Raw genomic sequence first — 12,228 nt, 5'->3', positions numbered from 1 at the left:
CCGCCGTCCTGATGGCCATCGCAGAGGCTCAGCCCATGATACCTTCTGTTCAATAAAATGACTAATTCATCAGTCCATGAGTTGCTGTGTAGGCAGTCAGACAAGTTTCAGTCGGGTTCTACAGGACCATACAATCGACAGGACCTAATGCACGAAGAAAATATTTACCTTCTACGCATGCCTCGCTGCCTGATAAAGAGTGAGAGGAAGCATGTGTGGGTTTGGGGAGTGATAAACAGGAGCCATCACGCCCTCTGGGAAATTCGCCCTTCGGTTTGAGCTTCTTCATTCACACCCCAGGAGCAGAGCTTTCACCTAAAGCTTCAGATAAAGACATATATGGATGGGTCCAGGTGATTCAGGATGGGCAAGGACCCCAGGATGACGGCTGCTCTGACGGCCCAAAGGAGGGAGGACTAGTCGTTCCCGGTGTGTGATTGTAGATCCTTTGAGAGTCGGCGCCCCAAACGCCCACTGAAGTCGGAGCTCGTGTCTCCCAAGGCATGCTGGACTTTGGTTACCCGCGGCAGACTGACATTCTCATTCTCCCGGTCCCCCCACCCCCGGAAAATGCCCATCGGTACTGCTCTGTGCCCTCTCCTGAGTATTCCTAAGGATTGGCCCCGGCTTGGAGATGGGAGTTGTTCCTGCTCCCATTCGCTTCCTACGGGGCTGTTACTCCCCTGCAGCAAGCAAGGTGCGCGGAGCGAGGATCACAGCGCAGTTTTAAATCATTCTCAGAATTCAACACTAGGCCGTCTTCCCAGTGATTACCTTATTGTTGCTGAATACCACTGTTGACCAGAGGTTTACTTTGGACTTTTATTGGGTCCTGGCTCTTGCTCAAGTCTTCCCTTCACATTGCCAACCTAACCCTCTGTCTCCAGGCCTGAGGACCACCACGCCTTTCATCCTTGGCAACTTGACCATTGGCTTATTTTCTATGCCTGTTCTTTTCCTAGCAGACGTCTTAAGCATTCCTGCCTACTGTCAGTCCTGCTACCAGACTGGCAGCCTCCCTGCCCCTCTGTCTCACTTTCTTCCCTCTACTTACACTCTTTTTGGGAAATCATTTAAACTCACAGAAAGCCAATAGGAAGAAAAGCAATCCACAGAAGAGCCCTAACCCCTTTACACAGCATCACCCACAGTTAACTCTGAGACAGATGCTGTATCGTTTGCTTTCTCATTCATCCACCCCTCCACCTAGATTTTTTTATTTTTAATGAATCGTTTGGGAATAAATGCACTGTAAACATGCCAGTGTTCTCCTATGAACTGCGCCCTCCCCCTTTTATAGTCTTGGTGTAGTTATCAACCTCAGTGAATTTTATTCTTGATATAATAATTTTATACAATTTAGTGTCCCTATCCCAAATTTGTTCATTCATTTTATAGCTTGATTTTTTTCTTCCCTTACAGACGCTCGTCTAGGAACTGCCCTGTGTGTATTATGTAGTTACGGATCATGTCTCTTTAGTCTCCTTAAAACAAGAATGTTTCCATTTAGCACCTATTGTTTCTGTTGGCTTGTTTATGACATTGACCTTGTAAAAGATCCAGGTCCTTTCCCTTACTAGAACGTGCTCCATTTTGTGTTTGTCTGCGTTTTCCTCAGACTCAGAACCAGGTTCTGCACTGCCCACCAGAACCCTGCTTCGGGGGTGCCGCGTCCTTCTCGGGCATCGCGGCTGGAACGCACGATGCCCACCTGCTCCTTACTGGCGATGTGAATTGTGATCATCCTGCCAAGGTGTTGGCCACGCACGCTGTTGTGTAGTTACTGTTTGTCCCTGGTCACTAGCAAGCAAATTTGGGGAGACAGTTTAAAACCACGCAAATGCTATGCTCCCCAGCCAAATCCCCTAACCACTCCAGATTCAGTGTCCCGTGACAATGAGTCGTGCCTCGCTAGTCTTGGTGATTATTTATGATTGCAAAATGATGTGTTTCAACACCAGCACTTTCCCCAGTAAGCAAGAGTTCTCTCCTTCTCATTCATTTGTTGCTCTGTTTGTTTATATATCTGCTTCTGTCAATATGGGACCATAATTATACACTCGCCAAGGTCCATAAATCATCAAGGTATGAGTTACTTGGGTGCTCAAACACTCTCAAACGCGGCCAGCAGGAGTCCCTTCCAGCTGTCCCTGGGTCTTGTGACATCTTTTAAGCATCGCCTTTACTGTACTCTGGGAGATGGGCAAGATGTTCTCAGGCCCCTCCCCTCTCCTTTCTCCTAACTAAAGCTCTCTTTGTAGCTCCTCAGCATGACGAGGGGCAAGCAGCCCAGAGTGCTCTAGAGTTTCAGAAGGCGCAGAAAAGCTCAGGGTGGCCCACATCTCCTTCTTTGCCTCCGGTCCAGGCAGGTGCTGTCCACAGGACAAGCGCCTCTCGACTCCTACAGATACGGCCCACACAGCTATTTACCGAGTCTCCTAACACATGCTGGGCTTTGTAAGAATACACAAATTAAAAAGAGGAGATTATGCTGAAAAGGTTGCTGGTTCAAACCCACCCAGGGGCAGACACCAAGGAAGGGAAAAGGTCTGGCAATTTCCTTCTGTACTATTTACAGCCAAGGAAACCCCTTGGGACAGGGTTCCTCTGTAACATGGTGGGTGGGATGTGTTATCATGAGAGTCACCTTGATGACAAAGGGTGTTCTTGTGTTTGGTCTTTGTAATTCTCACAGGGGCAGTTCTACCCTGTCCTGTAGAGTCGCTATGAGTTGGCATCAACTCAATGTCAGTGAGTTGTTTGTTTTTTTTTTGGGGGGGGGGCGCGGTGATAAGCATCAGGGGCCCCCAGGACAGGCACAGGTATATCTAAGTAACCATAACATAACCTGAGAGTGTTTTTAGTGTGTCGCCAACGAGGCACATGGAAGGGGTGTTTGGAATTTGTTCTGTGGTGAAAGTACTCCTGATGGGGAAGTTTGGAGACGCTTCCTAAGTGAACTTCTGAGCCAGAATTTGAGGGACTTGGCCGCTTCATGCAACTGGCCCCCTGCAAGGCGCAGCTGTGGCTCCCATGAGCAGCCATGGACTTGGCTCTGACTCACAGCGACCGAATGCAACGGGAGGAAGCAGAGCCCTGTGCAGTCCTGCACTGTCCTACCACCTGCCGCTGGTTTGAGCCTACTGCTGCAGCCCCAGCGTCCATTCCCCGTGGTCTCTTTCACTGACCCCCGACTTTGTCGGGCATGATGTCCTTCTCCGGGGACTGGAGCCAGGCGCATAAGGACCGTCAAAGAAGTCCCGAGGTTGTAGGAGAACCCGCTTGCCTGACCCCGCAGATAAAGAGCACGGGTCTGATGCCATTTCCTTTTTCTTTCAGACACACGTGAAAAATGCCCGGCGTTCACCAAACTGAACATTCAAAGTGCGTTGGTTGGCACCAGCCTGCATGTGAAGCTCTTCCTGTACACGAGGAGGAACACTACCTGCCCAGAAGTCATCAACTCCACCGTCTTGGGGGAGTTGGACGTGACCAAGAAAACCACTTTCATTGTTCATGGATACAGGCCCACGGGCTCGGCTCCGGTCTGGTTGGGGGATATAGTGAAGAGCTTGCTTGCGGTGGATGACATGAATGTGATTGTGGTGGACTGGAATCGAGGCGCCACCACCGTGGTGTACCACCATGCCTCCAGCAGAACCAAAAAGGTTGCCCAGATCCTGACGAAATTTATTGACCACCTATTGGTAAGAGTGACATGTTCTTAGATCATTCTGGGCCAAAGTGAAAGTAACCTATTACCTGTAGATTGAAATCCAAGAGACCACTGCGTTGAGCAGCAGGATCATTTGATAACGGGTTGCAATTCAGAGTAAACCATGGGGGTGGGGGTGTCGAGGGGCACATATAGGCATGTTGACATCACACAAGGAAAGCCATCTGGGTAGGGCAGGAGGGGCCCCATTGTCTTTGTTGACAGTGTAGATTTGCATATTTATTATGATGATTTTTCTACCACACCACCGTACAGGATCCTGCGGGAGAGAGGTTGTTTTCTAACTCACAGAAAGGTGCCTTATGGTTCGGAAGGGGTGGTGGTGGCGGAGGAGGGGTTTTCTGGCCTCCACACTTCAAGCCACCTCCCATCTACGATGGTTTCTTTTGCTGGCAGTGTTAAACATTCAGTGACCAGATTGCTCAAAGCCAAAATGGAAACACAGGGCCTGACTTGAAGCGCAGCAAAGGTTTTATGGGTATGACATGGCTTTAGAAGACTTACAAAGGCTAGACTTTACTCCATAAATTGTTCCCTTTGAGCAAAAAGCAGCAGCAGTGACATGAAATCTGGACCATTTCAGAGAGAGTCTGGCCAGGTGACCCCCGTGGCAATGGGGTGGCATGGCTTCCTATAAGCTCCCCATCTAAGACACGGCCCGGGGAAGTTGGATATTGAAATTACACATGGCAGGTTGTCCTGGCAGTCTTTGGACTGTGCCCGCTACCTCGTTTCACCTTCTAGCCATTTCTCCACTTTTCCTGGGGTGACTCATTCTCTGAGCCAGAAGGAGGATAGATAAGGGAGTTCGTCAAAATATATTGTTTCCCCATCCCCAAATTTAAAGATCTTAAAGATTTTTTTTCTGGCTTGCTTTCTGTTAGACAGATGCATGAAGATACCAGGGCATGAAGATGGGGGCCCAGGGCTGGAGACAGACAAACCGGGTTTGAAGCGTGTCCTTCCACTGCCTGGCAGATTGCTAAGCTCCGAGCTCAGCTCCTTATCCATAAAACCAGAAAAGTATTCTTGAAGGGGTTCCGTCCGAGACATTGACAATGGGCTAAAGGATGTCCGACTCTCAGAAATGGTTCTCTGAAGTCCACAGCTAGGGCATTTCTCCGGGAGTTCTCCGCTCCTTAGCCCCTCACCATTCACGTTGGCTCTCTTGACCTTCCAGGCAGAAGGAGCATCTCTCGATGACATTTACATAATTGGAGTCAGTCTAGGAGCCCACATAGCTGGGTTTGTTGGAAAAATGTTTGATGGAGAGTTGGGGAGAATTACAGGTAAGCCTCCTGTGAGTGGACATGAGGTCGCCAGCTGGGCAGGCTGCTCGGTGGGAAAATTGTATGTAGGCATTTCCAAGCCAGCGTCATCCAATTACATACGCTCTCTGAGCGTGCGTGCTTGTATACAAATGGACAATCCTCATCAAATCAACTTTGCACTATTATATGGTATGTGCATAAAGGGGAAGAAAGCCCTTCAGACCCATTGCTGCCGAGGACCAAGCAGTCCCAGATGTTATAGTGCCGCTCTGGGCCGCATGGGTGCTTGGCGGTCATCGGTACAGAAGCTGGTTGCCGGGTCTTCCTTCTGTGGCGCCCCAGGAGGGTTTGAACCACTAACGCTTAGGGCAGTACACACGTGCACCTATGCGCACTCGCTGCCATCGACGCCGTGCTGACTCATCGTCTTCTGTGGGTTTCTGCGCTGGTCACTGTTGATGGGAGCCACAAAGCTCAACCTTTCTCCCCGGAGCCGCTAGTGGTTTCGAACCACTAGCCTGTGGACCCCAGCACAATCCTTACAGCACCAGGGCTCCCAGTCTAGCAGAAACCCTGTGAGCCACCCAGGGCTCGACACTTTGTAAGTTGTCTATGTCACAGAAGAGATTGACGACAGCTTCGTGCTTCTCGTATACCTGTCAAACCAGGTGTTTCCCCACGTGGGGCTGATGCCTGGGCTCCAGCTGCCTTCTTCCTCCTCTCCCTGAATGGAAGTGAGCTTTCACTTCCCACCGAGTCCGCGTCAGTCTCCAGCCGAAGCTGGAGTCGCACGGCAGGAAAATGAGCTGGGAATCCTACTCCGATGGCTGAGGATCACGCTCTGAATATCGTCTTTCTGTCACGCCCCAACAGAATGAAAACACTCAATGCAGCAGGTCACACCCGAACAAAGGCTCCCTTGCTGGCTCCCCTTGCTGGGCATTTCAGTCACTTTCCACAGCTCCCAGCGGACAGCTGAGGGAAGCTTTCCCTTCAGAGATCCGAGGCTTTTCCAAGACGTGTCTCCTGAATCCATCCTCACACCAAAGCAGTGGTTTAAATGCTGGAAATCTGGAAGGCAGAGTAAATGGAAGGAAAGGAGAAAGGAATTATTCAAATCAACTACAAGGGGGTACCCCCCAAAAAAATAACCCCTGGAACTTTCCCCCCAAAGCTATGTGTTTAATTTTTTTTTTTTTTTTTGCAAAACAACCGTATCACTTTTGAAGTACTCTCCCTTACACTTAATACATTTGTCAAATCTGAGATTCCATTCTTGGAAACATTTTTCAGACGCATGTTTGGATGGCTGACAGCACCTTCCTCATGGTTTTTTTCTCCCCCTCTTCCATGTTGTCCAGTCGCTGTCCTTTCACGTCCCTCTTCATTCACAGAAGCAAAAGAGTCTCACAGAGTGAGGTCAGGGGAGTCAGGTGTGTGGGGCGAGAGAGACAAGGTGATATTTGCCCAGAACTGGCACACCGAGATGCTGCGGGAGCAGGTGAATCAGGCCTTTTTTTTTTTTTTCCACAAACTGTTGTGCAGTCTTTTCAGAACTTCTAAATAACAAGCTTGGTTAACAGTCTGACCTGGTAGAATGAACTCCAAGTGTACTATGAGTCACATTTTCATCCGTTAGGGAAGTTGACGGATGTCTAGACGAGGTTTGCCATCAATCAACATTTCACCTTTTTTGAAATAAGAAAACCACGTGTACACTCGAGTTTGTCCCATTATACTTTCCTTCTAAGCTGTGTTCAAAATCACAACAGTTTCTGTGGCATTTTTCCAGAGCAAGGAAAAGAATTTCACAGCTGCACTCTGTTCTCTTAAATTGGCCATCACAAAGACAAGGTTCCAGGGAAACTGCTTTTATGAAAAAAAAAAATTCACTGTGACCAGAGAGAAGCTTCCCAGGTGATGCCACTGGGCGCACTAACTCAGAGCCAGTTGCTAGATGCTCGCCCAGTGGGAAAAAAGCGTCTTAGGAAAGCTCCGCTCTGCCCAGCACAATTCCGGTTTTTTGGGGGGTGCCCCCTCGTATGTTTGGGTGGTAAATGCAAGGCCCAGTTCTTAATGTGCCCTGGGAAAGTCTTCTTTCTCTCTGACTATTGGTTAGTGCCAGATTGGAGACTCCACGGGACTTGCCACATCTGGGTGAGCCCCACGTGGCCTGCCCACACAGAGCTTCTAGCTTTTCAGGGCGGCTTCAACATCGTGTTTGTATGGGGATTGTAGGTTTCTAATTTGCTATGGTTTATCAAATCACTCGGAGACCTGGTGGCACAGTGGTTATGTGTTGGGCTGCTAACCACAAGATTACCACCTTGAAACCACCAGTCAGCTCCCATAAAGAGTTACGGTTTCAGAAACCCACAAGGTGTGTGTGTGTGTGTGAGCCCTATCATGTCCTATCAGGTCGCTATACGTCCCCATTGATTCAGTGGCAGGGAGGAGCAGATCAAATGACTCAGGAGGTCCCTATGCTCGTATTTCCCTGTGACAGTGTGGTGTGCACCTTTTGTCCTGGTGCAATCGTTGTAACACCCTTATCACGAGGACGTTAGATGCAGTGTGCCGATTCATCAGCCACTGGTCTGCAGGGTCCTGTAAACGGGGCTCTCTCTCGTTGGCTTCCTGGGGCAAGAAGCGGAGCTGTCTTCTGTGCAGAGGGAGAGAGGCGGCTTCGCCGATTTCTTTCTAAGAGCTGGAGTTGCTCCTGGTCTTGAGACTGTCCTGTGGGCTGGGGTGCCTGGGCGTCGATCCAGCTCCTCCCACACCAGTTTCAGTTTCAGAGCAGACAAAAGAGGAAGGAAGGCTGGCGTGGAAAGAGGGACAAGGAAAGGAGACAGATACACACATGTCCCAAAAGGGCTGAAGAGCCTTTCACCAACTCCAGTTCTGTCGGGATGACCAGACTTTCTCCTGAAGTGCCTGCCTCCAGGTGGCCTCCAGCCCCTTCCTCTGTCAGCAACAGAGGACAGCGAGTATTCACACCACCTAGAGACTCCTAAAAGAGGCTTGGGTGGCAAGAAATGAAGAGAAAGAGGCTGGAACCTGGCAGGTTGAGCCAAGGATGCCACATCTCGGAGTTTATAGGTCTTCTCAAACGACAATCATAGATTCAAAAGGTCAAACCTGCACTCTAGGCAGGTCACTACAGAATAGAACTTTTCTTTTTTAAATATATATCATATCATTCCATAGTTCAGTCACATTGAACAGAACTGTACAATTGTCACAGTCCGTTTCCAAACATCCCTTTTCTCCCTGGGCCCTGGGACATGGTCTCCCCTTCACCTCTCATCCACCTCGGAACCCTGCCTCCCCAAGAAACCCTTATTCGACTTGCTCTCTCCATGGATTCATCTATCCTGGACTTTATACAGTGAAAACCCCAAAAAACATATAACACAACTTGGAGAGGGTGGCCTCCAGTGACATGACATCTCCAAAATACACCCTAATATGAACAAGCAAAAAACAAACAGAACAATACACATCAAAGATACAGACAATTCTGGAAACCAGATCAGGTCCAGACTGCATCATCGGGGTCGGGGAGGAGGGACCTACTGACAAAATTTCAACTGTTCACATTAGATTCACACCTTTGATCTTCTATACTCATCTCTCCAAAGCTCTCTGTTTAGTAACCACTTTCCTCCCAATCCCTTAATGGTAGGTAGAGGGAATTCTCCAGAGATTTATTTCCTATGTAGCTCCACCAGTGAGTCCTGGACTCCCACTGTCAACCGTAGCCTTCTGTACACCAGGACCTCGCAATGTAGCCTCTGATACTAGTCCCTCCTTTGACTTCGGATTACGTGGTTTACCATCCTTCGGTGACTGATGATGGTTTGCTTCTTCCATGTGGACTTAGTTGGCATGTCACTTGGATAGCTGCTTATTTGGAAACAAGCCTTTAAGACCCCAGACGCTATTTTATCTGCCAGCCAGGCCCCATGTACATAGAACAGAACTTGTTTGAGCTTCTGGTTTTTAATGAAAACATTTTTTTTTTAGCTTTAAGATTTGTATGTGGTGGTTACAATCTCGTAGAGATTGATCCCATGTGTTTCTAACTGCTTCTTAGTGCTGATGAGGATGCCCAGCTAGCCCTGATCTAGGGCATGAAATCAGCTCAGGTGCTGATGGGGCGAGCTCCTTCTGCAGTCCGGAAACCCACTTTCCTCCCGTCTTTGACCCTTGCCTGACTAGTGAGTTTTGCTCTTTCTAAAAGTTTTTGGGGCAAGTTTGCTAAGCTCAGTGCAGTGCAACCAAGAGCTCAGCTGGGGTGGGTGTGTTGTAAGGCTGTGTGATGCCAGTCCACACACTTCTGCTCCCTCCCCCTCAGTCCATTCATCTGTAAAACTCTGCACCCTCGAAGCCTGGGAGGTTGTGGCCATGGTAGCTTTGAGGAGATTCAGGCTCCAGCCAGGATGGTGAGATGGTTTACACCAACTGCAGTATCTGGGGAAGAACCCAAACTCAACCCTTGAACTCACTGCCATCCCATCTATTCTAACTCATAGCAACCCGACAGAGCACAGAAGAACTGCCCCGGGGGGGTGGGGGCAGGGGTTCCTAGACTGGAAATGTTTACAGGAGCAGAAAGCCAAATTTTCAGAGGAGCGGCTGGTGGGTCTCGAACTGCTGAGTTGGCAGTGAGCAGCCCAGTGTCCAATGCACTACACCACCGGGGCTCCTGACTGGGGCAGAGGGCTCATGTCAAAGGCAACAGTGATGGGGACCCGGGACCTGACGAAGCTGAGCGGAGCCCAGACTGGCACCCGTTGGAACACGATCCTCCTTAGGAAGTGGTACACCATTTGTCAGGACATGTGTATGTGGGAGACTCTTATAGCCATAATGGAATGAACTTGGAGCTTTATTTCTGTGGCAGGATTTCTTCTTTTTTTATGTTCCCCTTATCTTCCCACTCCACACGGATAGGGATGCTTGTTTTTAAAAACTCACATTAATAAAGATTAAGGTGCCCTCTAAAGGAAAAACAAAAAACAACTAACCTGAATAATAATAGCTCCTTGCCTGCTTATTGCCCAAGCAAAGAGGATCCAAGGAGCATGTATTCACGAATATTCAATTAACATGTATTCATGAATATTTATGAGCATGCACCATGCATTTTCAATGAGCATGCACTCACAGATATTCCATGAGCATGGGTCATGAATATTCGATGATCATGCATCCATGAATATTCTGAGTATGTATCGTGCATATTCAATGAGCAGGCCGGCATGAGTAACACTTGATGCCGGGAAGTGCCAAGTGGACACACAGGAGTTATATTAATAACAAGAAGAAAGGTTGAGTGAGGTTTCTGGATCATCAAAAGTGGGACAAAGATAAAACAACTCCAAACCAAACTCTGCCACAGAGTGAATTCTGACTCACGGCCACCCTGTAGGTCAGAGTAGACGCAGCCCCTGCGGGTATCTGAGACGGCAACTCCTATGAGTAGGAAGCCTTAGCCGTCCAATGTGTTGTCACTGTGGTCACCAGGGCTCCTCGGTGTCGGGCCTCGTTTCTCTCAGGTGTGCCGGGGAGGGAACACGCTGAGAAAGATGAGGCTGTCCTGAGCCCATAGAGATGCCGGACAGTGCAAGATATGACAAAATAATACATTATAAATTATCAGGGGTTCATGAGGGAGGGGGCAGTGGGGAGGGAGGGGAAAAGATAAGGAGCTGATGCTAGGGCCTTAAGTGAAGAACACATATTTTGAGAATGATACGGGCAACGAATGTACAAATGTGCTTTATACAGTTGATGTATGTATGGATTGTGTTAAGAGTTGTATGAGCCCCTAATAAAATGATTTAAAAAAATGATTTGCAGCCTCAGAAATCCCATACAGGGTCACAGTGAGTGGGCATGGACTGACTCCCTGGCATTAGGTTTTCTGGAAGCACCCAGGTTTTCCCTGAAGAACCAGCTTCTCCTTGGCCCATCCTGTTCCCTTTGCGTGTGTGCACTCCCTGCTGATGAGCTTGGCACAGAGCTAAGCCTGCCCCTGGGGTCCGAGTGCCTGGCACTGCCGGCACAACCACCTGCACTGTGGGAAAAGGCTGCAGGGCGATGGGGAGGCATCCTGGCAGAGCAGGCTGGGCACGGGAGCGCTCGCCCACCCGAGGGTACCCTGCAGCCTGAGAGCCACCATCTGGGGCAGGATCACAAGCTCTGCTGTGAATGACTCATGGCGTGGGGCTGCCAAACTGACTCTCTCTTCTTTCCAGGACTCGATCCTGCCGGCCCTTTATTCAACGGGAAGCCTCCGAAAGACAGATTAGATTCTGGTGACGCGCAGTTTGTGGATATCATCCATTCCGACATCGACGGTAACATTCCAGTCCTTGTGGTTCAGGACCACCCCCAGCCTCTAGGGAGTCTCCCTGCAGGGACAGATCCGGCTTCTCCCAGGATCCCTGCTTCCTACTAGGCAGAGCTGCCAGTCCATAGAATCACTGAGGGGAAGAGAATCTAATGCAGACACCCAGGAGCTCCCTCTGGGCATTTTCCCACCTCGTGGGGAGGGGTAAGGGTGTGTGGTTGGAGCCCTGGTGGTTTACTGGTTACTGGTTGGGCTGTTAAGCTAGAAGTCTGCAGCTCAAAACCACCAGCTACTCCTAGGGAGAAAGAGGTGGGTTCTTTTGTTTGTTTGTTTTTAACTCCTGTGACGAGTTTCCATCTCAGAAACTCGCAGGGGCAAGTTCAGTTTTGGGATTGCAAGGAATCCAGGAGAGCCTGTCACTGAAACCCCAAACCAGTCAAGAAATTCTCAGTTTTTTCCTGCAACTGCATGCCAGGCTTCCCCTCTGACTACCATATATACTCGAGTATAAGCTGTCCCGAATACCTGCTAAGGCACCCAATTTTACCACAAAATCGGCATTAAAGATGTGCTGAAAAGCTCGGCTTAGACACAAGTAGCTACGGTACTTCAGAGTTCAGTCCTGACCCCACAAGTTAGTCTACAAGAAACAGGTTGTACAATGTTCAGGTTTGTATAGTGTCACAGGATACAATCGATGCTCTCAGAGGGCAGGTTTTGTAGTGATCATTAGGAAATTACCTATACTTATATTCTCCAGGGGCCATGAGACACGCCCTGCCCCAGATGCTCCACTCGCCCTTTTTATGTAAACTGAAGTGATGGTTCTATGTTACTGACCTAGTTAGCCTCCTTCCCAAACT

At 49.1% G+C, this 12,228-nt stretch overlaps 1 protein-coding gene across 1 annotated transcript in view; it reads left to right on the top strand.

The window, feature by feature from the left end:
- Nucleotides 1-503: 503 nt before the first annotated feature.
- Nucleotides 504-12,228, top strand: part of LIPH (lipase H) — a 41,909-nt gene continuing 30,184 nt past the window's right edge. Inside the window, exons 1-5 of the mRNA XM_075555876.1 lie at nt 504-580; nt 690-697; nt 3,340-3,707; nt 4,917-5,025; nt 11,271-11,372. Coding sequence (XP_075411991.1) covers nt 504-580; nt 690-697; nt 3,340-3,707; nt 4,917-5,025; nt 11,271-11,372 — 664 coding nt within the window. The remainder of the gene's footprint in view (nt 581-689; nt 698-3,339; nt 3,708-4,916; nt 5,026-11,270; nt 11,373-12,228) is intronic.

The sequence above is a fragment of the Tenrec ecaudatus genome, chromosome 8, assembly GCF_050624435.1.
Source record: "Tenrec ecaudatus isolate mTenEca1 chromosome 8, mTenEca1.hap1, whole genome shotgun sequence".
NCBI classification, from domain to species: Eukaryota; Metazoa; Chordata; class Mammalia; order Afrosoricida; family Tenrecidae; genus Tenrec; species Tenrec ecaudatus.
This window is presented reverse-complemented; position numbering and strand designations above follow the sequence as displayed.